The sequence below is a fragment of the Diorhabda sublineata genome, chromosome 7 (genome assembly GCF_026230105.1).
Source record: "Diorhabda sublineata isolate icDioSubl1.1 chromosome 7, icDioSubl1.1, whole genome shotgun sequence".
In the NCBI taxonomy this organism is placed as follows: Eukaryota; Metazoa; Arthropoda; class Insecta; order Coleoptera; family Chrysomelidae; genus Diorhabda; species Diorhabda sublineata.
In genome coordinates, this window is record NC_079480.1 from 9,360,408 (window position 1) to 9,386,835 (window position 26,428).

The window sequence follows — 26,428 nt, forward strand, 5'->3', positions numbered from 1 at the left end:
GACTCAGACCTAATTTTGTAGTAGTAGGATATAATTATGATTTTGTTAAACTGTGAGTTTGATGAAAAATACTCGTAAGCATCCACGTTACTCGTTATGTAAGCTTTATTATTATTTAATAAGTGTTGAATAGTTTTAAAACATACTTTACCTTAGTTTAAAAGTAGTACGTGATTCAACTTTATTCAAAATTATTTGCAGTGAAAAAAAATGTAGTTTGAATAATTGTGAATTAAGGTTTCAAATTTGAGAGGTCACTTAAGGCGGCGAAAGATGAATAATCTACAGGCGACCAATCTGTAAATCCGCCACTGAGTCATTACATTGAGAACGTTGGTATGTAACAACAAAAAGGTTATTGTCAACAATTCGAAGCTATCTATTTCTATTTATTAATAAAAACCAAGTTCAAGATATAAGAAAATGTATAAAAAATATAATGGTACGTGAAATAGTGGATTTTAGCAAAATACCAATTAACCATTTTTCTTAGCCATGGTTTGCATATTGTACGATGTAGGACATGATCTACCACATCATTATATTGCAGAAATGCAAGCCAAACTAACATTGTGCAATTGAATTACAATCACAAACCTGGACCGTAAAATAAATAAGTTCCAAGTATTAATAAAGATATAATAACAAGAGCGTGAAAAAGGCAATTGTTGATCCTATTTGACGGTTAGGAAGGTTATGTCGCTTCTCCGCTCAAATAGTGTCATTATTCAAAAAATTAGAAATTATCTTTTATTGTACTTAAAATTCTTATCTCAAATAATGTCATGTAGATAGTTACTATTGCAGTAATTTTGTCAATTTTTGAGTAGTTATCCGAAAAGTCAAAAATAATATTAGTTTCAGACGCTTATTATTCAATAGTATGTTTTTTTGACTTATGACGACACTATTTGAACGGATGTGCGATGTAGTAGAAAAATATGCCGATATATTATAAGTCTAACAGTTGTAGAGAAGAAGATACAATTTTTTGATCCTGTTTAAGTTACATTGTTTTGTTATGCATTTATTTTGTGCTACTTGTATTATACACTAAAAATTATATTGTAGTTAGTCTCAGCAAGTACACTTGAAAAGTAAATCAGATCCTTAATTGGCGCATTAGAATAATAGAGAAACCCTTATAGAGAGCCTTTGGATAAACAAAATAATCAAAAATTTGTAGAAATTCACAGAAAATTTGCAGTCATTTTAACATTGTTTCACTCTCAGAAATGAAATTTGCTAAAAATTAATATCCAATAGTTTCATTTCGTCAGGATTTTAGAATATTTGAGGTTTAAACGTAAAGGTTTTTTAATACTTGATGAGGTTATGTAAAGAGGAGAATTTTTGCCTTTCGTCTTTACATGCATCATTTAGTACGACTTTTAGTCTTTTTTAGTCTATTTAATAGTAGCAGAATTCCTGAATCATTTTTCATTTTCCATTTTGAGTCACAAAAATTTCTCATCACTGTAATGACAATTTGCAAACAACTCTTAACATCTTAATGCAAGATCAATCTAGAATTCATTCACATATCTCAAGGTTACTACAATGACATGTTTGAATTAAGTACTTTCTAAAAAAATGGGGTTTTGAACGATAAGATTTCTACACTTTGATGGTATAGTATAGTATAGATGGTAAGAGATAAAATCACAGCAAAAATAGTAATTTTGTAGTTTTGGGTTAATATTTGAATTGATAGATAATTTCACGTACAAATTTACCTCCTGTTTCTACGAACAGCAGACCTATATAATAAATTCACATATTTGACAGTTTTCTTCTGAACTTCTAATAAAATATTAATCAAATAAGACATGAAAACGAAAGGTACAAATTTTTAATTAATCAATTCTTCTACAAAATCTCGCAAACTGCATAGGCATTAAATTTACATTATAATTACATTTATATTATAATTACGCTCGCTTTCATTATAAAAGTTGATTCTACGACAAGATTAATGTGTTCAAATAAACAATTCATCACCTTTGTACCGACAACGCATATACATTATAAAGTTATTTCAACTGTATTGTATTAGAAAGTTAACACAATCACTTCGCGGTAGTATTACATTTCTCTTCGAAGTATCATAAATAAAAAAGTACTTTCAGGCACAAAACACATTCATAGTTTATAATTCTATTTACATAAATGCAAAATTTGAAAGAGGTTTATAGTTTGATATTTTCTTCATTTCAAAAACGTACTACAGTTAACAATATGGGTCACTAAATCAACCAGAGAAAAGATGTCACTCGAGCTCCACTTGCCTCCATCCACTATATGTACGAGTGTTGTCTGAAAAGTTTCTTACCTAACGAAGAAACAAGACTTTTCTTAATTATTTTTTTACCCAATATTTAGTCTATAAGTTCAGCGATGCTTCTGCCTTGCTTACTCTTTCAAAGAAGATTTGCAGTCTTTCTTCTCAAAATAAGCGTTCTCGCAAGTGAAAGTTTTAAGTTAGGAAACAGGAAAAAGTCGAGGGGACAGATTTGGTGAATACGGTGGGTGGTCAACAAATTCGAAGTCAATTCATGTATTTTAGCCACGGCGATCAACGAAATGTGAGAAGGTGAGAAGATAAGAAGAAGAAGCATCGTCTCTTTTGAACTTATCAAGCAATGATGTCTAATAATATCCGGTTACTGTTTTAGTTTTTTGAAGATAGTAGATGACACAATCGCATGGCTATCTCATTATCACATATAACCGTGTTTGCCTTTTGTGGATCAAGGTTCTTCTGAAGTTATGAATCGACACAAAAAATCCGATTCATTTAGCATATACCGCGTTAAGAATTGGAAAATGTTCATTAGAAGACGCCTGTAGTCGAAAGTGAGCATAAACAACACCCAAATCACGAAAATTGTCGCATATATGTTTTTTTAGTCAAATATATGACAAAAACATTCTTCTGATATGCCGATAGCCTCTTCAATCTCTCCCCAACGCTCGTCGTCATCTCAAGCTGATACAGTTATGTTTGAATTCAGCTGCCCAAGTTTACTTATATGATTGTCAACCAGAAACTAAGCATCCAAAATAGCTAAATGGTAAGTAAGAATCTCTCAATGAGTAAATATATTTTCTAATTTATATTTACAAGTGCTGATATTTTCGGGTAGAGTTCGGAAACTTTTCAATGAACCCGCATAGTCAAATTTTTAGTAGAAAAAAGTGTGAAAGTGATTTAGATATCCTTGTGTATAGATTTAAAATGGAATTGGAGTTTAGCTCGAATTATACAACGTCAAAACTCTTTAGCCTCCTGGATATTATAATTCTTTGATTAAACCTGATTTTTTTACTTCAAATGTACAACACATGTTTTTATGAAACAAAACCGATAATTTGATGTTGATTTAGAGTATCAATTTTTTCACAAATATTGATTTTACAATTTGTTGAATGAAGTGATAATTTTAATGTTTATTATTGTAATGCCAAGTCGTAAAATTTCTCAACTAAATCGTACAAGAATTACTACTTTATACGACGTGGGGCATTCTAACCAACAGACGTAGGAAGTCTTGAGCTTACATTCCACTTGACACCTACAATTTAATGACTCTAAATTTACGTGCTAGAACACCTTTACGGATCTCTACTCAACTTCCTAGGAATCCTATTGTCTGTTTTCTATGGATAAGAGAGAGGTATTTCTCCCTGAAAAGCTGCTCCCATATTGTTGTAGGGAGGAAATGAAACCCATAGAATGTGGTGTGTCTCAAACACTAGTCCTTATTTTGATTCTTTTGTTTATGAACAACATTGCCTATCTAGGCATCAATGGTAAAACATGTCTATATGCAGACGATACTAGTTTCTCTTGGGGCAACCCTGATGTCAAGGCACTTCATAGGACCATATCTAGCGACTTAATCACGCTAAAATCATGGTGCGATTCTAATTTTCTGTGCCTAAACTTTTCTAAAACTAAAGTTCTTAGAGCTGATTTTAGTTAAGATCAGCGTCCAAGGAACTTAACAGTTTATTATGCCCCTTTTGAGTCGCATCTTCGATGTGCCCTTACCTTCAGGGGTACGTACAGTACGACTCAATTTCAACGAATCCTCAAATTACAGGAAAGAGCTATCAGATATTTACTCAGACTAAACAGTAGGACTCACTGCCAGGACTTGCTAACAAGATTCGAAATATTGACACCCCCTTATTCATATTTGAATCAATTGTACAGCTATCTATTATATATTACGCGTTCAGAATTAATTAGGTGTAAGGCTAAGGCTAACAACTGTACAATGCGAAAAAATGCACATTCATTTGCCAATTGAAATAAAATTAACAACATTTTTGTTTTGGAATATGAACGACTTGTATTCTAATACTAATATTTAATTCTGAGCATTCTACACACTGGTTTGATGTTGATATTGTTTTTTAACAATACATATTTTAATATTGCATTATATATTAGGGATGAAAATTCCTACAATGTACATTTTGAAGAGTAATATTTATTATATTTTTCGTGTGTATACTTTATATGCAGATTTTGCTTAATTGATGTAATTATTTCGTTGTTTGTTTATTTTATAATTATTTAGAAGCTAGAAGAGTTTCCCGTCTTCTTTTTCCTTGCAAAGCTCCTCCCATATCGCAAAATATGACTGATCAAATCTTCATCGAACCAAATTTTATCCATCATCTATCCCATACATTGCGAGTCAACTCTCCTGATATGAATTCAATTATAAACATATAGAATTTCAATACTAGAGCATTCACAATCGTGTCAACCGATCTTGAGCTAAAAATGAGAGTTGCTACGGCACTAGGAGATGGATCAATATCTACAAGAAACGATCAATTGCTTGACTATTCCACTGCAAAGGCTTGTTAATATGTTATTGAAACTAAGGTCAATATGTTTTATTACTTTCTTTTCATTCAATAAGTTTCGTCATTAAATTAAACATTGGTTAGTTCTCACTTTTCCAATTTTTTCATAACTAATAGGCATTCTTAGTGGGAAAATATTTGATTGTATTTTTTCTTTAACCATACAGAGAGTAAGTCCAATAATTCTAACGGTGTGTCCAATTCTGTAACTGTTGCAAAAACTAATGAAATTCTATTCGAGTTTTGAAACTAGGAGCTGTTGTTAGCTTATTAGACTTTGTTTCTCAAATAACACCCCTTGAGAAACCTCCAATGAGGTGACATTCAGTGATCATGCTGACCACTCACTCGGACCTTTTCTTCTAGTCTATCTATTTGAGAAGTTTTCATTGATATAGGTTCGTAGATTTTGAGTAAATTGTAACATGTTAGTTGGGAAGATTCATGTATGTAATGTGATTGTCGCGTCGAAAGAAAACACCTGTCCAAAACAATCTGCTCATCAACGAGTGAAAACCCGAAATTCGAGATCGGATTCGTTCGTTTTCATTCTTATATTGTTGTGTTTTGCCATAATTTAAAATTTTGAAACTAACATTATGAATGCAATTCATTTACCTTCTAGAATAGTAGCATTTTCTGTAGCCTCTAACAATATGTTCGATTTTTAAGGTCTTTTTTTAATTAGAGCACATTGATTATGTGGTCAAACTCTCAACATCGAATTTCTATTAATTGGAGGCATTAATCATCATTTCTACATACGTTTCTATATGATGTAATAGTAATAATTTATTCAAGATCAGATAAAGCTTCAAATGTACATACATCTATTAGAAATTTAATGTTTAAAAAATTACACCATAATAAAGTGCTTTTATTTACAATAAAATATGAAGGTATAAGCTCAACAAAAAGTGCCTTGTCATGTTGGAATTTCAGTGAATGGTGTTGTCAAAAGTTGTCACATCGAAATATGCAAAATATCAAAAACTAAGAAGGTTAGAGACAAATTATATTTTTTTCAATAATCTACCTCTAATTCATTGTACTTACCAACAAAAAAAACCTGTATAATAGTGTAAACGTCTTTCGAGGATCCTAAATACGTTAAAAATATTCTGGTTTTTTAAATGTTTTCTGTTTTACTTGACCCACGTTCATTAACCCTAACTTATAATTATATGTATGTTTGAAGTTATGGTATTCAAGATATTTTGCATATGAAATATTTTTTCATATTTTCGAATATTGAATATGTGTTTAAGTGAAATGATGTATGACTATAATAGTTTTCGGTTAATACTTTGGAATGACCTCAACAACAACCTTTATTATTGTTTCTTACAAGGTAATTTTTTAAATTTGATTTGATTTTTAATTACATATAAAGATAATAAGGTCATCTATGGATCTATATTAACTTTTTCTGTATTGGGTTACTTTTTGTTATTCCTTGGTATCCTTTCATTGTACAAATCATTAGTTAAGAATCTTCGATATTTTAATATTCCGATATTCTATTATTGTCTATGTTAGGTTAGGTCTATCTTATTTCTTGGTTGAAATTGATCCGATTGAAAAACTTATCATCAATTACACAAGTCGAAGTTTCGGTTGTGATTCCGTATATCTGATTTTGATCATATAATGGCAGAAAAAGTGCAAAAATTTTAAAAAATTGTGATAAGTAATGAAGTTCGGTCAACCCAAGCCAATAAGACCTTGAATCGCAATGTACGCATGTGCATAAGGACTTTTTGAATTTTATTTGACAGGTAGCACTCAATTACACTGTCTGATGCTCATTTCCATAACCAAATTATCATCTTCAGTGATTGAGGTAAACTGTTTATCTTTAGTCTCTTAAGATGGATACTTGGTTATCGAAACGTGCGACAGACAGTCTAATTGTGAGTGTTGGTGTTGTTGTAGTGTAAACAGTGTGTTCAGTATGAATATCTTTAGCAGTTCCAAAAAATCCAGGCATATACAACTAGCTGTTTTTATAATGGTAGTGGCCACGCAAAAGTGTAGAAAAAATAATGGAAAAATTAAGCTCTAAAAATGTTCTTCAAAAGACCGAATCGGTTGTGTTGCAGAATCGTAGCAAAATGTAAAATGTGGCCATTTTGAATTTCTCGAAGGTGTCACATTGATATACAAAAGATTAAGGTACCAATTATGCCATTCTAGAAAATAGCGATTATTAGGAAAAGATAGTTGAAAAATTATTCCTCATGATTGTTTTTTATTTGAACAATTAAAACTGACAGAAAAAAAATAATGAAACTAAAGACTCCTCCTAAGTTCACGTACTAAGGCCTGTGAAAATTGACTTTCATATAATTTTACATAATTTTCTTCAAAATGCACAAAATTCAATCGCTCTTGAGAGCTTTAATGTATCTCTATGTTGCCATTTAGTTTTTCCAAACTGTATTATTTGTACTATTTATAACTCGTGAATTATGTTATTATGATAAGATGAAAATGGAGTTTTCTATAAAGTTGTTTTTGTTTTTGTAAATGACGGTACCTAATGACAAATGACAGTTTATATTTTAAGACAATTTCTAAGGATACAAAGGTAGGTTTTCTAGTAAGTTTCTAAGTCTTTGAATCTGTAAGTACGCATCTCCTATTTTAAAAACTTCATTACACAGCTATCCAGTTGGGAAAGCGGAGCAAGATCTTTATCTCCTTGCTCCACATACAGAATTAGTTCAGAGCTCAATACTATACAATGTGAAAAAATGCAGAATCATTTGCCAATTGAAATCAAATCTGTAATATTTTGCAAGAATTTGAAGGCATATTCAATGGAAAGTGCCTTCTACTTATGTCTAATTCTGAGCATTTCTCGCCCTAGATTAATGCCAATTTTAATTTTTAATACCAATTATTATATATTTTAGGATTGCCGTATGTTTCATTCTAAGATCTGGTTCGATTTTGCCAATATATACATGTAATGTATATTACATATAAAAAATTTTCACATGTTGTACATTTTAAAAAGAAATATCGTTATTAATTGTAGTTTTGGTTTAGATTTCATTTTAGTAGTGTATTTAGTTATTTGTGTGTTTGGTTTTTAGTTATTTACAAGCTCTTGTCTACAAATTGTAAACAATTTTTTAACAATAACGCATTCTCTCTCTCCTTGTATATTGTCTTTTTGTTCTAAACTCTATCACTTTCTACTTTTTACATTATGTGACTCGAATGGTTCAATCGTTCATTCTTTATTCTTTCCCCATTGTACACTCTTGATATTCTAATTTTGTACGAGTCTTCTAATCATTCCACAATTGAAAAATTACAGATATATTTTGCAAATGAAAATATCACGAATTTATTATTGTTTTAACCAAATTTTATACTCATATTCATTTTATTGAAAGATTCAAACTATTATCAATGTTGATAAAGTTACTCCTGCATAAAATAATTTATTACTATAAAACCCGATATGAAATATATTCTTTTTAGTATTTTTAGTTATGCCTGTTTTTTAAAACAAACAAAAATGTTTTCTAGACATTAATAAAAATCATTAATGTCTAGATAAGTACTTCGAAAACACATTTAATTTGTGTAGATTTGATAATATAACTAATAATTCGCGTAAAAACATTTAAACAGAAAATACTGTTATACCTAATATTGGATGATAATCTAAATGAACATACATTTTTTATAAACAAGCAATTGTTTCGAGAAGATATTTACTTAGTTTTGGAATAACAAGTAAAATGATATTGAAATAAAGTACTTTTTTAATTGAGTTATTAACGATAGTTTTAGACTAATATGGAACATTAGAACAAAATTAAAATAGAAACGGTATCAAAACCAGCTATGCCACGTATTTAATCTCATTATAGAAAATGTCTTAGACCCAACAGACAAGCTGTATGTTACCTGACATTTAAATACTATTTCATAAATTGAATTTTTTTCTTTCAAAATTGCTAAATTATTATATTCACAGAAATAGACATTTTGAAAATATTTGTGTTCATTTTTGTGATTTGAGCTAGATACCGGTTGATCAAATCATTTTAAATAGGTAGGTATTTATATACAGAGTGAGTTTTATGTATGGAACGCCTTAATTATTATTTTATAAATTTTTATGTACAAGGTTCTTGTAATATTATATTGGTATTTACATGGTTGTCATGTCTATCATTTTTCCGGAAAAATAAGGAAATTTTTTATTTCGAATGGATCATCCTGTATATTTTTTGTTTCTCAAAATCCTTAAGAAGTACTTGTTGCTTTTCATCTGATGTTCCTTATACCTAAATGCCATAATTTCGGGGTTATAGCTACATTTGCGTTATCTCCGCCGAAGTTCAAATAATATCTACTATAATTGCTATAATAAAAAAACTAGTTGATATTAGGATATGGTGATAGGCGACGGAGTCAACAAGAAACCTGTAATATCTTTAATAATTTATATCCTAACCGAAGTCCCATAAAAAGATCTACTGTCGGTAAATTAGTAAAAAAATTTAACGAAATTGGTTTAGTAAAAGATTTATCCAAATCAGGGCGCAGAAAAACTGCATCAACTTAAAACAAATTTTTATATATGTGTCCTGTTAGACGACGATCCACGCTTGAGTACCAGACAAATATCCAGGGAACTTGATATTTCGCAAACATCCGTAATGAAAATTTTACATGATAATGAATTCCATCCATACAAAGTAATGTTGATTCAAGAGTTGTTAGATGACGATTTTGATGAAGAGTTTGCAGACCTAATGGAGGAAAAATGATACAATCAAATCGATCCAAATTTTCTAAGTGATGTTATGTTTTGCGGCGAGGCCACTTCTGATATTAATGGAAACGTAAATCGCCCTAATTGTAGATACTGGTCACGTAACAATCCTCGTTGGATACGTGAATCCCACACCCAATATCCCGAAAAACTGAATATATGGACTGGAATAATAACCAACAAAATAAATAGTCCCTTTTTCATTGAGGGAAAATTAAATGGTCCGGCTTATTTAAATTTATTGGAAAATAGTTATACCTGAGTTGGCTCTGATATTTCCAAATCCAAGTAAGTATTTTCAAAATTCGAAATTTTTCTACTTCACGAATGTGGTCTACTTCTAACATGACACAAACATTTAAAGTCTTCAGTTGTTGTAGATTTTCTGCGCCATGATTTGGATAAAGATTTTACTGCACCAGTTTGTACTGTTTACACCACCACTACACTGGTTGTACACAATTTACCTTCAGTCTCTGAAGATGATAACTTGGTTATCGAAACGCGCGTCAGGCAGTATACTTGTTAGTGTTGGTGTAGTGGTGGTATACACAGTATATTCAGTATGAATATCGCCAACGGTTCCAGAAATTCCAACTTAGACACCAGACCTTGTTATGAGATTTGTATTAGCACATAAATTAATAAATAATATTCAAATTGAACGAGTTTATTCAATCGTAGCCATCTAAATGTACAATAATTATTGTAACATTGGCTGAGTTAACGCTAATGTAGCTATAACTCCAAAATTATAGCATTTAGGTATATAACATGAAAAATCATCAGTGTTTCTTAAGGATTTTTAAAAACACAAAATATATGGCGTGGTCCATTTGAAATAACAAAGTTCATTATTTTTCCGGAAAACGGAAAGATCTGACTACAATCATATCACAAGTCCCTTGCGCACAAAAATTTATAAAAATCGTACAAGCCGTTTCCGAGATGATTGAGGCGTTCTATACATAAAACTCACTCTGTATTTACTATACTCATTTTGAGAGGTATTAAAAAAAACCTCAATTATAACGTCATTTTATCTAGAATTGATTATCATTGCAGATCTACCTCCTACTACATTACTATGCCTGGTAGAAATCAAATATTTTTAAGGTAAGCTTGTAACTATCCAATTTTTTACTGTAAAAAAAACATTTCACTTTGTACACGTACATAAATTACCTACATAAGTTATTTAGGCTCCAGAAAACAACTTGCATTTTCCAATTATCCCGTATATTCTTTTATGTCCCAAGATAATAATTCGGAATAGAAATATTACAATGATCAGTATACTGAACGTATTTGTATGAATACTTAAAACCATTTGTTACACTGATTCGAAATTTAAATTTTTATTGAATTGTATGCAGAATAAAACATTTTTTAGATTATATTTCTAGTTTCACGCTGACCACATGTGCGGCCTTATTATAGTTGCCCGAAAGTATTCTGGTTAATAAAAATGCATCATCATTCTAAAGAGCGGTACATTATCACTATCTCACACAAACTATTCAACGGTTAATGCTGTTAAAATACCTCATATTATCTTCCGAATGAAAAAAAATACTAAATTAGCAAGGTAAAATTTTGGATTTTTAAAACCCATTAAACAACACAGCTTCTCGATATCTTGAGCGTAGTTAAACGAATTCATATAATATGTTTCAAATAGAAAACTCCTACCTATTTAAATTCCCCTTCAGTAACGGATTCCTGTCGTAATAACCTCCCAGCATGTTGCGGCAGGAAACGTTAATCCAAAGGAATAATCCCAGAAGCGACACATAAAAATTATCACACAAAATAAACAATAAACAACAATATCACACACGATCAGCAACCGAACATATGGAATACAATCACACGCGAAGCACGTGTCATTTCCACCACGGTGAATATCACAATTAACCCTTTGCTGGTGGTGGAATTTTTCCAAAAAAAATCGCACAAAGTTACTTCACTCTCGTGTCCTTGATAACAAGTGAACCGTCAAATTGGTCGCGTCGCTGTGTTCCGCGGATAGAGTTGATGACGGACTTACGACTGACTTGTTCACCTAGTTTTCGATTCCTTCGGCAAAAGCTTACGAGGAGGCGGTGAATAACACCACGACGACGACATCGGCGAGAGGTAAGCGAACAAGCGTCCGCGAAAGAAATTCCATCCATCGATGGCTGTTAAGTGAGAGGAAGTCGCGGTAGTTATTCGGTGCAAAATTCATACATACGAGTGGCAGATGATTTTTATATTAGGTTTAATTTAATGAACAATCCTTTTATTTACGTTTTGTTCCAGTTTTGGTCATTATAAAAATATTTTTTGAAGCATTGGCTGCAACTAGATAAAAATCTCAATATCATTATTATTTTTTTTATATAGATACGTAGTCGTGTCAATGAATATATAAAACAGGCAATCTTCGGAAGTCCTCAAGAACAGCTCCGATTTTGTTGAATTTTTTTTTTTAAATTTTGTTTTTCTATACTCTTTAAAATCAGAAACCTCTTGGAGTGTGGACGGAACTATTTATCTTGTTTAAACAATATCTGTGATATTTATGCACAAAAAAAATTTCTACTATACAATATCCATTAAAAACTTGTAAATATATTAATGAATGTTGTAAACAATTACCTATAAGTTTGTTCTGTGTAGTAATGATATGGCAATTTTTTATTGACCTTAGAAAATTCATTATTTTATTTACAAAAAAAGTACATTTAATTTTCATTCTCATGTCGCGTTTCGGAGACTTCTTCATCTTCTTCAAGTGGTGGGTGGTGAGCAATGAAGACCACAGCCTGCAGTTTGCAGTCTTGCTGCACTTCTGTCGAAGGTAACGAATTAAGTTGTACGCTTTTATTTTTTGAAGCTAATGCTATGAAACGTTTATATCGCAGTTCATTCAAGCATTTGGCAGTTTTAGCACCATACATTGTTAGAATACAATCAATACCATCATTAAAAAGCCCTTCTTCATTTTGTTCTTCAACCAAAAAATTCTCAGCTATTTTTTCCTTTTTTATAGAAAGCGGATGTAGTATGCATTAATAAAAAACAGATGGTTTTTTTTTAATATTTGGATATTTCTCTAATATTGTTTTTGTTGAGTAAACTCGTTGCAAGATATTATTTTTTAGTGGTTTAAAAAAAACATTTCTTTATCATCAGGTGCTAAAGCCATCAATAAAACTAACACATCAATATCTTCAGCTACAACAACTACTTGAAGAGAGGAACAATCTATAGCAGATTGCACAATTAATCGATCAGCATCACTTTCGGCTTGTCTCCACTCAATATTATTTTCGCCAAGTTTTTTGCAGAGAAGATTAATAAATCTATTTTTTTTTGCTATTACCTAAAAGTTTCTCTTTCGTTGTGTTTAAAGGCATGTCTTCTTCAAATAAATAATCAAAGTATTGGCGATATATCTACGATTTCTCTCAGACACTTCCATCATTACTATGTCCATCAAATACAATTTTAACATTAGTGCCATAATTATTATGTAAATATCTAATATACTGTTAACAAATATTGGAAAATTTAATTTGGATCTATAGCGACTGCAGTATTATTAACTTTTGATTTTACTGCTCATGATCAATAAAGATTTAACAGTATCTTTTGTGGTCATTTTCATATCTTTGAAGTTAAAACCTCTGATTTTATTTCTTAATTTAATCGAAAATAATATTAAGAAAAATATACTAAAGATATCCTCGTCCACATATGTATAAGCAAAAAGAAGTATTTGTAGCGTAAGCAGGTAACACATAAATGTTTTTTTTTATTTTAATATTAAATTATTGTTAAAAATTTTTTTGTAACAACTATTTGTTACAATAAGATTAATATATGGAGATTTTTTTACAAAAAAATAGAAACCAAACTGAATTTTTGATATAAATATCGTTGATATTGCTTAAACAATATAAATAGTTCCATCCCGCTCTAAGAGGTTTCTGATTTTACATAATATAAAAAAAAATTTTAAAAAAATTCATCAAAATCGGAGCTGTTCTTGAGGACTTCCCAAGCAAAGGCTTCATTGACGCGAATAACATGGACTTTATACAACAAAATGATTCTATTTCTCAAATAGAGTAGTACTTTCTATTTAATACGTTGTTATTGGTGTACTATGTAAGTAACCGAATCTTTGAATTCGAGCAAATTAAAACTTCGGATTCCGATTTCATAAATTAGTACCAGTATCCCTGCGGGGATCACCAAAATAGCATATAACAGAATAAAAACTCACTATTGGGTTTACCAAATAAGATAAAAAAAATAGGATAAAAGAAGTTTCTTCCGTCTTTCAAAACAATCATTCTGGTTGTCAAAGAGCTTTTTCCGTATATAAATCTAGCTCTACACACTTGTCGTGCATTTTCATATTACAACTACTACAGTAAACAGCATCATCAATATTCAGTTCGGATTCGCAAACACCACAAGTCACCGTATTTATCACAATCTGATCTGCCTCGAAAATATCCGAGTTAGTCATAGCCTCTTGAGTCTTTCTTTTTTTTAAAGGTGGATTACCTTCGTCTTTCTGAGGGGTACTAGCGTTTGATTGCCTTGAAGTACTTTCCAGCGTTTGATACACGTGTTCTTGTTCTGAACACACATATATTTCAAGAGACATACCACTATCCAAATTTGTCACTGCTTCTGCCATTTCTTACATGCAATTATTGTTTAACTGTGAAATAGCTTATTCTAAATCTTCTTCTATTTCTAGATTGTTCAAGACGCTTTCAAGTAAAGAAAAATTTGTTATACCGCATCGAATAGGACCAAAAACAGCTTCATATGGAGTACGATTAATTATCCTATGTTTAGAAGTGTTTTTCAACCACTGCAAAAATAAAAAAAAAATTGAATGTATCAATACTTTGTTATTGATATATAGGATTTTGAATATAAAAATTATTACCTGCAGTTCAAAGTAGCCTTGGAACCAATCATATATGCTGTAAGCACACTTTTAACATCAGCATTTGCCCTTTCAACACTACCTAGGCTCTGATGATATCGTGGTCGACCATGAACAATCTTACATTGAGGCCAAATTCTGCAGCGACTTGAGTGGCCTTAACTGCAAAAATTTTGTGTCGCATGATCCTGGTAGTTCATCAACCATTTAAAACCTTGGCCATCATCACTGGACTGAAAATCAGTGAGGTCGACTTGTCCTCGACTATTGAATCCCTGCGACAAAATCGGCTGAACCACTACACCTTTCCTGAACGTTGACTTCTTTCTATTACAAATTTCACAATAACCAGGAAAAATTTTGAGTGCAGCAATCGATATTCTATATTTAGTTTTTAAATGGTACGTCATCTTATATCGTCATCCATGACAAGTCTGAGTATGAGCTTCTAAAATTTTCTCATAATAATCTTCTACAGGTACACAGTAAATAACAACATCTGTTTGTTTTTTTCTTTTTATGAATACGTCACATTCATTTTCGATTTGCAATAGTTCATAGCTATTCACATGATAGTAAGTATTGTAAGCTTTGGGTCCAGCTTCTCTGCCTGGAAGACCAGCGACTAAAATTTGCTTTACTTTGTCTAACTGTTCTTTATCCCATATACCGCGATTATCTTTCTGATTATTAAACAATTCTTTCAGCTCCTTTTCAAAATTTTGACGATCAACAATGATCTACTCCTCAACAATGATCTTCTCCATTCTAAAGAGTTTTTGCAAATGACTTTTCAAGTTCACGTATCGACTAAACTGACTAATAATATACAAAACTGGACAAGACACTGTATGTTCGACAGAAGCGACAGCACGACGGATGAATCTGGAGACAATGAGAGAGAGAGGGAGAAATAGAAAGAAAAAGGAAAGTGCCAGTGCGAACCTCAGAGTGAACTCAAAAATAAAAACAAACATTGAAATTGGCTTCGGTATTGGCCCTTTCGCTAGAAGTATAGGACAGCAGATAAACGCTTGGCCTTTTTCAAAAAAATATTCTATTATCCGAAAACTAAAGTTCCAGGAGAATAGACAAACGCTTGGTCATTTTTCGACGAATAATCTATTGTCCGACATTTAGCTAATACTCCTGGAGAATAGGCATGCGTGGCGCGGATTTAATCAGCATATTTTTCTCCACAAAATACTAAAATTCGGGCGTATGCAACCTAAACTAGAAAATAACCAAACATGTTTTCTACTTTTTTGTTTCGCTAAGTATTCAAGCATATTTTGAATTTTTTCTCAAGTTAGAATTTATTTTGTTAAAAATCATTTCTAAACTTTTTCTGTGTCAAAAAAGTATATGTATTTAGAATTATTATGCGTTATATTATTTTGGAGTTAGTCAATATTTTATCCTAATCTACCTTCCAAATATTGTTTCATTCATTTGCGTCCTTGATTTTAGACTACTCAAATATTTTGATTGTATTATATGTCCTATGATTTGTTTCCATCTCTTATTTTTTTGCTATATATTAGCTGGTGGAATAGTATGTGTACTTGTGAAGAAATTTTTTAGATTTATTCACAATACTCACTATTTGTACTGAATATTAGTATGATGATTTTATATCTACAATTTTTTCATTTATGACAACGTTAACTAATTAAACTAGAATTTAATGATCTATTACTAAGGATACATTGTTTTGACACTCCAGAGAACAAGGCCGTATCAAGGATTTGAGCTAGGGAGCATGAGCTATTTTGTATCGAATAAAATAAGCACAGAAACTCAATAAAAGATTTTTATTTCCATCATCTCGATAGTAAATTTCTTGAATTAGCTGAAAATTTATCTTTGGCATAGTTTGCAATTTTTGCGCACATTTCTTTCTAATAACGACGATATACAACCACGAGAGCCTTTCTTGTCCCATGTTACTTTTAACCGAGTTTTTGAATTCTTTTGAATGCACAATTTCTAGTTCCCCGGTGTATTTGTGGAATAGACATACGTTCTCAAATAACTGCTCAATCTTAATTCTATTCATATTCAAGCGATGCAACTTGGTTTATGCTTAAGCCGGAATATTTTGTACGGCGAATCTAATATTTAATAAAGATATTTATGATGACAATGGATTGTTGCGGTGTTTTCGTCTTTTGCATAAGACGTGGATTCGAAATATTAAATATTAAATACCCTATAGGGTATTTAATAATGGTGAAAAATAAATTGATTATTATCATTACTTGTTAAAAACAATAATATTCAATACAATACATTTATTAAATTTACATATTTTGTTATGTGATGAAAAGCAGACGTCATACTGATGCAGAACACAATTTTACGTTTGAAATAAGATCCTACTACCGATCTTAAGAATTTAAAGCACTTTTTGCGCTTTCATCCACTCGGATTATTCTGACTGGGAATATTCTAATTAATAGTGCGGTGATTTTCGTTTCGATTTGGTCAACTTTTTCTTAGTTTCTAGTTATAGTAGATATTTAATATATTTAGTAATTGTACTATCGTCAATTTGACTTTTCTAGACGATAATTTGTGTAAGCAGTGAATTAAATTACTTGACAGTAAGGTATGTATGAAAGGTTCTCGATAAAGTTTGATTTATAGTCAAGTGGCGTTACAGAAAATCGAATTTTCAACAATATTTCAGTTGTTAGTATATTGAATGGTTTAACAATTGAAGATTGTGAGATTATTTTTTTAATTTTCATATTCACTTCCAAATGTTAAAATGTTTGTTCATTTAATTTTGAAATCTCTTGATTTGTATATCTATTTATGCAAATAGAAAAAGAATAGGATGCCCCAAAAATTCTTCTGAGCAGTTTGCAGAACAGTGTAATTTTTCGGGTGCCTCGGTGAAACGTATTGGCGAACGTAATAGAAAATCGGTAATGAAAACCGAAGACTATCACAACGACGTGAACAATACAAATTTTGTGGTTGTGGAAAGAAAAATTCATTCCCAATTCCAAAAAAAGTAGATGCAATGCTGAAGTGGCTTACTGACAGAAATATTTTTTATGTATTAGAAGCAACTAAAATTGAATTATATACAATTATAAAAATGTACAAGGTAGGTTTTAAAACATATAAAATAGTTGAAGTTTTCGAAGAAGAACATGATATTTTAATTTTACGTTTACCTCCCTACAATCCGGAGCTAAACCCAATTTTATGGGGTGACTGTACATTAGAAAAATATTTTGGCAAAGTTGAGAACGAATACATTGAAACAGAAAATATTATGGAGAAGTTAATTTTCAGATAATGAAGCCGACGACTATGACTATGACTTCGGTGGCAAGCCCATTGAGTACCATGTTATTTTTCTACATTTCAGTATCAAATGACAATTGTTTGATGTAATTAATCATTATTAATATTTTTTATTCCATATAACAACAAACTAGTTTTGATGAGATAGTATCATGTATATTACCAAGAAGTCTAAATCATTTAGTTAGTCCCATAAAAATTAATAATACTTAAATTTTCTGAAAGAAAAATTTACTTATTGATAAAAGACCGTAGTGTGGTAATAATATTAAATAAATAAGGTATTCTCTAGACGCTAGTGCGTAAAGTATTTTTCTATTATTATCATGTAAAATAGATTTTATAGTTCCTATATTAATGGACGACATCTACAATAAGTAAAAAAATAATGTATACAACACATCTGTAAAGCACTTCTTCGGCATTGGTAAAAAATTTAATTTTAACTTAAATTTTGATTACCAATTCTAATTATAATCTGAAGATTGAATTTTTATTTTTTTACTAAAATTTATGATAATGAATTTTATTTTCAATTCAAATTATAACGTAATTTTTAACCTACTCTCTTCGGCCATAAACCCTTTTCATAGTACTATCAAACGGACTTATTCTGGTCCGACATTAATAATTCTGTGCATCTTTGCCGTTTAGTTATGAGCAACTATTCGCATGGTCTTAGCTCAAGACGATTTCCACTACCTCTACCAGTAAGGACTAAGTGACGTCACTAAATAGTAAACGTCCGTTACAATCCGATTAAAGTTATTTAATTTTATTTGTTTTGGCTATAAGTGCACCAGTAATTTCATTTTCTTGTATAATATATAAATTGTAAATAAGTTGTAGTCAATAAAGTTCCTGGATCTCTTAGTGTAAGTTGTAATCAATTTGTTGTAGACACGCGAATGAATAGGTTTTGAGTGATTACACACACAAAAAGTATTAGTATACTGAGGCACTATGTACCAGTAAACAATGTAAACTGTTTACATGCTCACCATGTATCGACGACAGTGTGTGATGATAATATAAAAATATATAATCCATTCCATATAATTTTATTCCAAAACAATTCAGTTATTAGTCTTTCTTAAAATTGCGGTCATTGTTGAGAAAATCAATGATTTTATGGCTTCAATTCTCGATATTCACTACAGGTTGTAAAATTATTGAGTTTTTGAATTTGGATATTATGAAGAGAGAAATGATAAACATATAATGGCTGAATGCAATTCGTACGAAGAATTTCTTGTGGCGCAATTACCCTCTACGGACAATGTTTCGAAGTTTTTATTACCTTTGGGAATTATAAAAATTGATTTATATGTTTCAGACCAACTCATCTCACACAATCGTGATAGATTTGGAGCGTAGTCAATTCTTAGAAGAAGGTTATAAAATCTTTTACAGTGGCGACAGTATTTCTAATTGGTTGAGTTTGTCACTTGCAGAATGGCTTTGCCATTTACCGCCCTCTTTGCCATTGTAGAAGATCCCTCAAACTCAATTTTTTGTTGAGAGGTTAGAATTAATAAAAAAATTGTGAGAGCGAACTGCATTTTTCTATATGGGTCTTTAATTCTGTTATATTTTTTATTGGTGTAAGTTTGAAGTAATGCCTAACATATTGTATAGAAATCAGTATAGATTACCATGAAAATGTATGTAATGTTATATATATATATATATATATATATATATATATATATATATATATCTTTCGTTGCATTGTCAACAGAAATACGAGGGTAGTTTGTCGGAAAAGTAACTTTTCTTTAACTATAAAACATTATTTTTTCCCTACATACATAGAGTTGACAATTTTTCAAACCATTTAAAAAAAATCTATAAAATATGCGTTTAATGCAGCCATCATCTCTTTGTTTGTCTAAAATCTCTTTCCAAAGTTTGGGACAATAAGAAATCAAAAAAAGTCAGAACAAGTGAATATGGAAGATTTGGCAGTTAATCGTTACGAAGTTTTAATTTTTCTGCGATAATAGGATACAAATGAGTAAGTGTATAGTTGTGCAATGCTCTTTTGACATAAAAATTTTTCAGCAAATCATTTATTATTTTTTACTTCCTAAATAATCAATAAAGACTTTTGAAGTCTTTATTGGGTAACTATAGTTATACCTTAAGGGCTAAAAAACTGGTTTTGCTTTCTTGGGAACACATTCCTCACATTAAGGCAATTCTTTCGACCATATTTTTATTTTTAGGTTTAAATGGTACACCCAGGTTCCATCTACTATGACATATCGACGAAAAAATTCCGTGGGTTTAGGTTTGAAGATATCAAGAATTCCTAGTTTTTTCATATGTAACCTTTCGATGAAAATATTTAGTTAATTAGCTATTTGAAGATTTCTGGAGCAGTTACAGTAAATGAGGGTCCGTCATCCATGTTCAATGGTCACTTTTGAAAGCAGGCCCACTTTTGACGTATTCCATGGAACCAAGCAATATCAGGGTTATAATTGTATCACTTCTCTAATAGTTTTCTTACTTGGAAAATAATGTTTGATTAATACACGAAAACACTTTTGTATGAGTATTAAAACTAATCAATCAAATTTATATGAAATTTTGGCAGATGATTTGAAGAAAATGACTGAAACTAAGAATATAATAAGTAAAACTGTCTCGTATATGTTCACTAATCAAACACATTTATAATATGAGACGTAACTATCTCAGCTGTTATAATGTTTATACAATGCGTTCCATATGTATGGAATAAATTCAATTTTAGCGTTATTATGTACTATGTGAAAAAACCTGAATTATAAGCACCCTCTCGAAAATTTTAAGTAAGAAAGTGGGACGTGTGGCACCATGTTGGAAAAGGACTTTAGTCCTCTGGTCAGCAATACAAAGTTAAATGTTAATTTTTTCCGTAATCAGCATCAACATTTAAATCAGCAAAATTGTCTTGTCTATTAAGATATACTTTAGAAATAATCAGGTTTTTCGTATCTGTTCTACTAAACATTAGAAAAAAATCTTTGAAGATACAAAAATATTAGTCAAAGAGCCAAATAAACAGTTGATTTGTTGTGGTAATAAAACAAGAAGTCAAAAAGAGGTTTGTGAAATTTTTAATAATAAATACCCTGATCAATACGTATCGCAGTCTTCAGCTAGCAAAATTGGGAAAAAGTTTCTTGAAACTGGACATTTAGAAAGTATTGATAAACCAGGTAAAAATATTCAATTTACTGATGAAAAAAGTTAGATGTACTTCTAGAGATTGAGGAGCTTGAGAACTTTCCTCCTACAATGATGTCAGTAAATCATCTATTTTGAGAGTTTTGCATAAAGAAAACTACCACTCTTAGAAAGTTGGATCAGGAGTTGAATGAAGATGATCCTGATAGAAGGCTCTGATATGGTGATGGACAGAATGAATGCAAATTTGCAGTTCATAAACGAAATAATTTTTTTCGGATTATGCGACGTTTCATTTACTCGAAACGGTTAACAAACAGAAATGTAGATATTGGAGCAGAGAAAATTCTCACTGGATGCGTGAGGCTCACACTCAATATTCTAAAAGAGTGAACGTTTGGGCTGGTATCATTAACAATAAAATTTTTGAGGGCACATTAATAGTGAGGTTTATCTAGATTTTTTGATAAACCTTTTTGTGTCTACATTACAAAGACTATTTTTCTGATGTTAATGTTTCAAATGAGAAAGATCGATATATTTACTATCAACAAGACGGAGCTCTACCACATTTTACAAGTACATTTAAAAATTATTTAAACAAGGTTTCTTCCAATAGGTGGATTGGAAGATTGAATGGCCGGCTAGATCCCCCGATTTGACTCCTCTCTATGACTTCGTATGGGGTTATTTAAAATCTTAAGTATATTTTAATAGACTAGATAATATTGCTGATTTAAAAGTTAGGATAACGGAAGAAATAACACCTGAGGTCATAAAAATTACGAGATTTCCAAAATCCCCTCGGTTATTGTCAAGAAGTGAATAAAATAAAAGGAGAATGGGATCTTTGAGTAAGGATCTACTAGTACAGTTGACTCCGAGACTTCGACGAGTGAACAAGTGTGACAGTGAAGAGAAGTGAAAGCGGACTCAGGTAGTCAGGTGAGACCCTGATTAAACTTTCCTTTTTCTTTTCTTTTTCAGCAGGTAGCTGTGCTTTGACACAGCCTTTATTTATAATGAATTGAAATACTTCTGCATGAAAGAATTGTGTTTATCAACACAAATTTGATTGTGCGGAATTTATCCGTTTCGAAACAGCCGTACTTATCAGTACGGCTTAAACTTTTCTTTTAGGTAACTTCTAGATACCGAATCAAAATAGGAAAACCGGGACAGAGAGCAACAGGCATGGAGCCTGAAAATTCCAAAAATAGGGAGGCAGAGGATCGTCGACAAAGAAACAAGACGAAGAGAAAATTGAGTTGTCTAAAATCATAATTCAACAAAAAGCCGATTAGGAAGCGCTGGTTGAGAAGATGGGACAGCAAATCAAATCCCTCAAAGAGAGGATGAGAAATTATGAAGAAACGATCATCGGTAAAGAGAAGCAAATTAAGTCCTTAGAGGACACTATTAGAGAAGTCAATGCCGATAACTACAAATTGGCAGATAGAATAATAGATTTGAGAGATGAGATAAAAACTCAAGAAAAAATAAAAGAAGGAACACAAATCGAAGACTGCCCCATGGAAGGAGACTTCATGGAAGTGAAAAACAAAAAAAAAGGAAAAAATCGGAGAGACAATCCTCAGATGAAGAAGAAGAAATATCAACGGACAAACATGTCCAAGAAGAATTGGAGAAGATAAAACGAGATGAACAAAGGAAACAGACAAAACCGGAGAGAAGGCCACCTCCGATAATTCTAAAATCCCCACTCATGTGGACTGCACTACGCAAACAGCTAGTGCAAAGAAAAATCGATGCCCAGTGTAAAATGGGAATACACACGGGCAAAATAACGACGGCGACTAAAGATGATTTTAACAAGATGAAGATGCTCCTGAGCGAGTATAAGGAGATTGAGTGGTATACCTACCTACTCAATGAGGAAAAGGAGAGGAAGCTCGTCATAAAATGACTGGCTGTCAACACCCCAGTGTCGGAGATACAGGAAGAACTGAGGGAAAATGGATTAAGTCCCAAAAAAGTATGGCAAGCCGTACACAAAGAAAGGAGGACAACGCCCGAACACTACTACCTATATATATGGTAGTAATAGAACCTACAGAAGAACCAACTTATAAGAAGTTGAGATACCTCTGCCACACAAAAATAAGTGTGGTAGAACAGAAAAGGCACGACGGACCTGTACAATGTTACAGGTGTCAAGGATTCCATCACGGACAAAGCACGTGCAACATGGACGTGCATTGCGTGAGATGCGGGGGAGCGCATAGAGCGGCGGAATGCACGCTCAGCAAGACGGAAAAACCGAATTGCAGGAACTGCGGAGTAGAACACCCCGCAAACTACAAGAGGTGCCCGAAACACCCGAAAAAGACGGGAAACAGCCAAGCTAGGAACACCACGCAAACAGGACGCACTTACGCACAAGCTGCGAAGAAAACAACGACAGGAGAAGGAACGCCCGAGCTACTGAGTATGCTGCAGAGCATGCAAACTCTCATAGCAACACTCATTGCCCAACAGAAATAAACTACAAGAGGACACCCCCCGACACGGTAATTCTGCGTTTCATAAGCAAATGCAGAGTTATACATCGGGGACAGCTATAGAGAAGGCGAAGGACCACTCGGATTAGATCTTTTCCTATCGGTAGGAGGTAGGAAGAGGTTTACCCGAGGCCGCGAAACACACAAACACACACACGAAGACGTCCAGAACAAGAAGCCAAGAGTGTATAGACAACAGGCTAATCTCTTAATAAAAAGATAAGACATCCCAGAATCTCCCATAGATCTCAGGGGAGAGGAAGGATTCTACACGCGAAACTGCGACGTGAAAGAGGATGAGGACCTGTCGGAATTGAAAGGGGGTGGTTGGAATGTTCTTCTTCGCACCCACTCGTGGATTTATCCGGGGGTGGATGCCTAGAGGGACGGACTCGTCTCAAGAGAAATTGTGTGTGTGTCTTTGAGTATTAGAAGCATGACCAGTCTTGCGCACTGTTGAAAATTCTTTCGGTTTACGGGTCCAGTGGCGGATGCGCGGAGAAATATTTTTGATGTTACAGAAGCAAATACGTAATTCGATTATATTGAAGAGCCATCTCGTTTCTAAATAATTCTGTTTAATTTTACAACAATATCTTATATTTTTATTATCAATATAAGTACCGGGTGGGCAACTAAAAACAATTGTCGACTATATCTCAAGAACGGATTATATATTACAGCTTCAGGGAAAAAGTGCCCCGAGAAACACATGATGGTGAAATTATTTCCATAGTTTTAAGTCCACAATTATAGGGAATATTCGAGAGTATGAAATTATAAAAACGAAATTTTTGAATATTCACTTAATTTTTAATCTATTTCTTCATATAAGAATTGGGGAGAATCGAAAGATTTGAAAAAAATACATGTTTTTGTTGTCTAGCAATATACAAAATAAATCAAAAGAGGAAAGGAGCAAAATCAAGAGGGAGTGAGCGATTGATGAATCTGCTTTATAGCTTGATCCTCCTCCGTGGAGTATCGCTTAGCGGCAGTACCGCAAGGTAAACAGAGGCCAGAGTTGAACGAGGTTTTTTAGTCGGTTTGGAAAACGTTCCGAGTCTGAAATACTAAAGCCCTTAAGGTTTATTTTATTATTAATTATGGACCATATAGGGATCCAACCTCAAATAAATTTATGGTTATTATGACAGTTATCTTCGATGAAAACTATAAGTATACACAAAATATACGAGATTTAATAATTTCAACAGTTAATGCTGATTTTATAAACATTATAAAGGGAAAGTTAGTAAAATAATGTTTGGTCTCTTTAGCAACAGCTGTTGATTTCTTAAATAAAAATAACATTTAAAATTTATTCTAGATTCTAATGGAGATTTGTCAGTTTATACTTTTTTATACATACATACAACTCTATTTTCGCAGACAATCAAGCTATGATAGCTTGCAAATTAAATGCTGTAAATTGAACGACGAATATGCAAAATGGGTTTTAAATATGAATATCTGCTGGTACAAAGCACTCAAGGAAATCCGATGTAGACAATTCAAGATATAAGAAATAGAATGCAACCAGGGAAAAAAGCTACACAAATTCTGAACTCATTGCTTTGTTCAAAAAAATTACCTTAATACAAAAATGACAATATAAAAAGTCATAGTGGAGCCCATTTTAAAGTATGGATGCGACTGCTGGCAACTGACAGATAGAGAGAAAAAAACAATAGAAGCTGTGGAAATGAACTACTTGAGAAGGTCGTGCAGGATATTTTTGTGATACATTATCAGAATTTCGCATCTTAAAAGTTAATTTTCTCAGTTATTATTGCACAAAATTTAAAACAACTTCATATTGCTGAACAGAGGACTAAAATTCCTTTCCAACAAGGTACCACACGACTCCCATTCTTATCTAAAATTTTAGATATGCTAAATACCCTTGGTGATCAATGTCCTTCGTATGCGACCGAGAAAAATTGGACTGCAAGCTTCAAAAGAGGTAAATTTTTCATTGAAGATGATGACCGATTGGGACTGCCAGTTTCTGTGTCAGTCCTCGAAAATATCGATGCAGTTCATGACATGATTTTATCAGACCGTCGAATTGGGCTAACACGGATATCTGAAGTACTGAATATTTCATACGAATGCGTTCATCATATAGTTCACGTCAATTTGGACATAAGAAAAATTGCTGCAAAATGGATCCCCAAATGTTTGAGTGTTGATCAAAAGCGTGCAAGGGTAGAAGCATCGCGTTCAATCTGTATTCGATTTGAAAACGATATAGACTTCTTGAACCGAATTGTTACTATGGATGAGGCTTAAGTACATTTCTACGGCCCAGAAATAAAGCAACAATCGATGGAATCGCGACACTCGCGAAAACTTGTTCGAAACTATACTATTTGTGTCTGGTTGTCCTAAAGGACAAATAATTTTCTGTTTCTCTCTGTGTATTTCCCATGATCATGTATTTTGTCTTCTCTTGATTTATTTCTAGTCCAAAATTTTTGGCTTCCTCATTCAATTTTATTACTACTTTCTTTAAGTGCTTCTTGGATTTTGCTATCAACACTACCTCATCTGCGAAACTAATTTAGAATTCTGGATAATTACTTCTAAAGCCTTATTAAATAATATAGTGGAGAGCTGGTGGATTTTTTCTTATTTTTATTTATTTACGATATTCTAATGTATATAGTTATAATTCGTCTTCTTGTTTGAAAAAAGGGTCACTAGGCATATGGTAACTGAATGACATGGTCAATGTCAAAAAGGTTGTTGATTATAAATCGT

At 32.0% G+C, this 26,428-nt stretch overlaps 1 protein-coding gene across 3 annotated transcripts in view; it reads right to left on the reverse strand.

Moving 5' to 3' along the window:
- The window catches only part of LOC130447018 (AF4/FMR2 family member lilli), a 570,483-nt gene that overhangs the window by 516,471 nt on the left and 27,584 nt on the right, over nucleotides 1-26,428 (reverse strand). The window contains exon 1 of one of the 3 annotated variants that reach the window (XM_056783610.1): nucleotides 11,378-11,824. The exons of 1 other annotated variant lie outside the window; for it this stretch is intronic. In XM_056783610.1, the coding sequence (XP_056639588.1) occupies nucleotides 11,378-11,430 (53 nt within the window). In that variant the 5' untranslated portion in view covers nucleotides 11,431-11,824. Of the gene's footprint in view, nucleotides 1-11,377; nucleotides 11,825-26,428 lie in introns of those variants that run through there. One more of the 3 variants, XM_056783611.1, reaches the window with a different exon arrangement.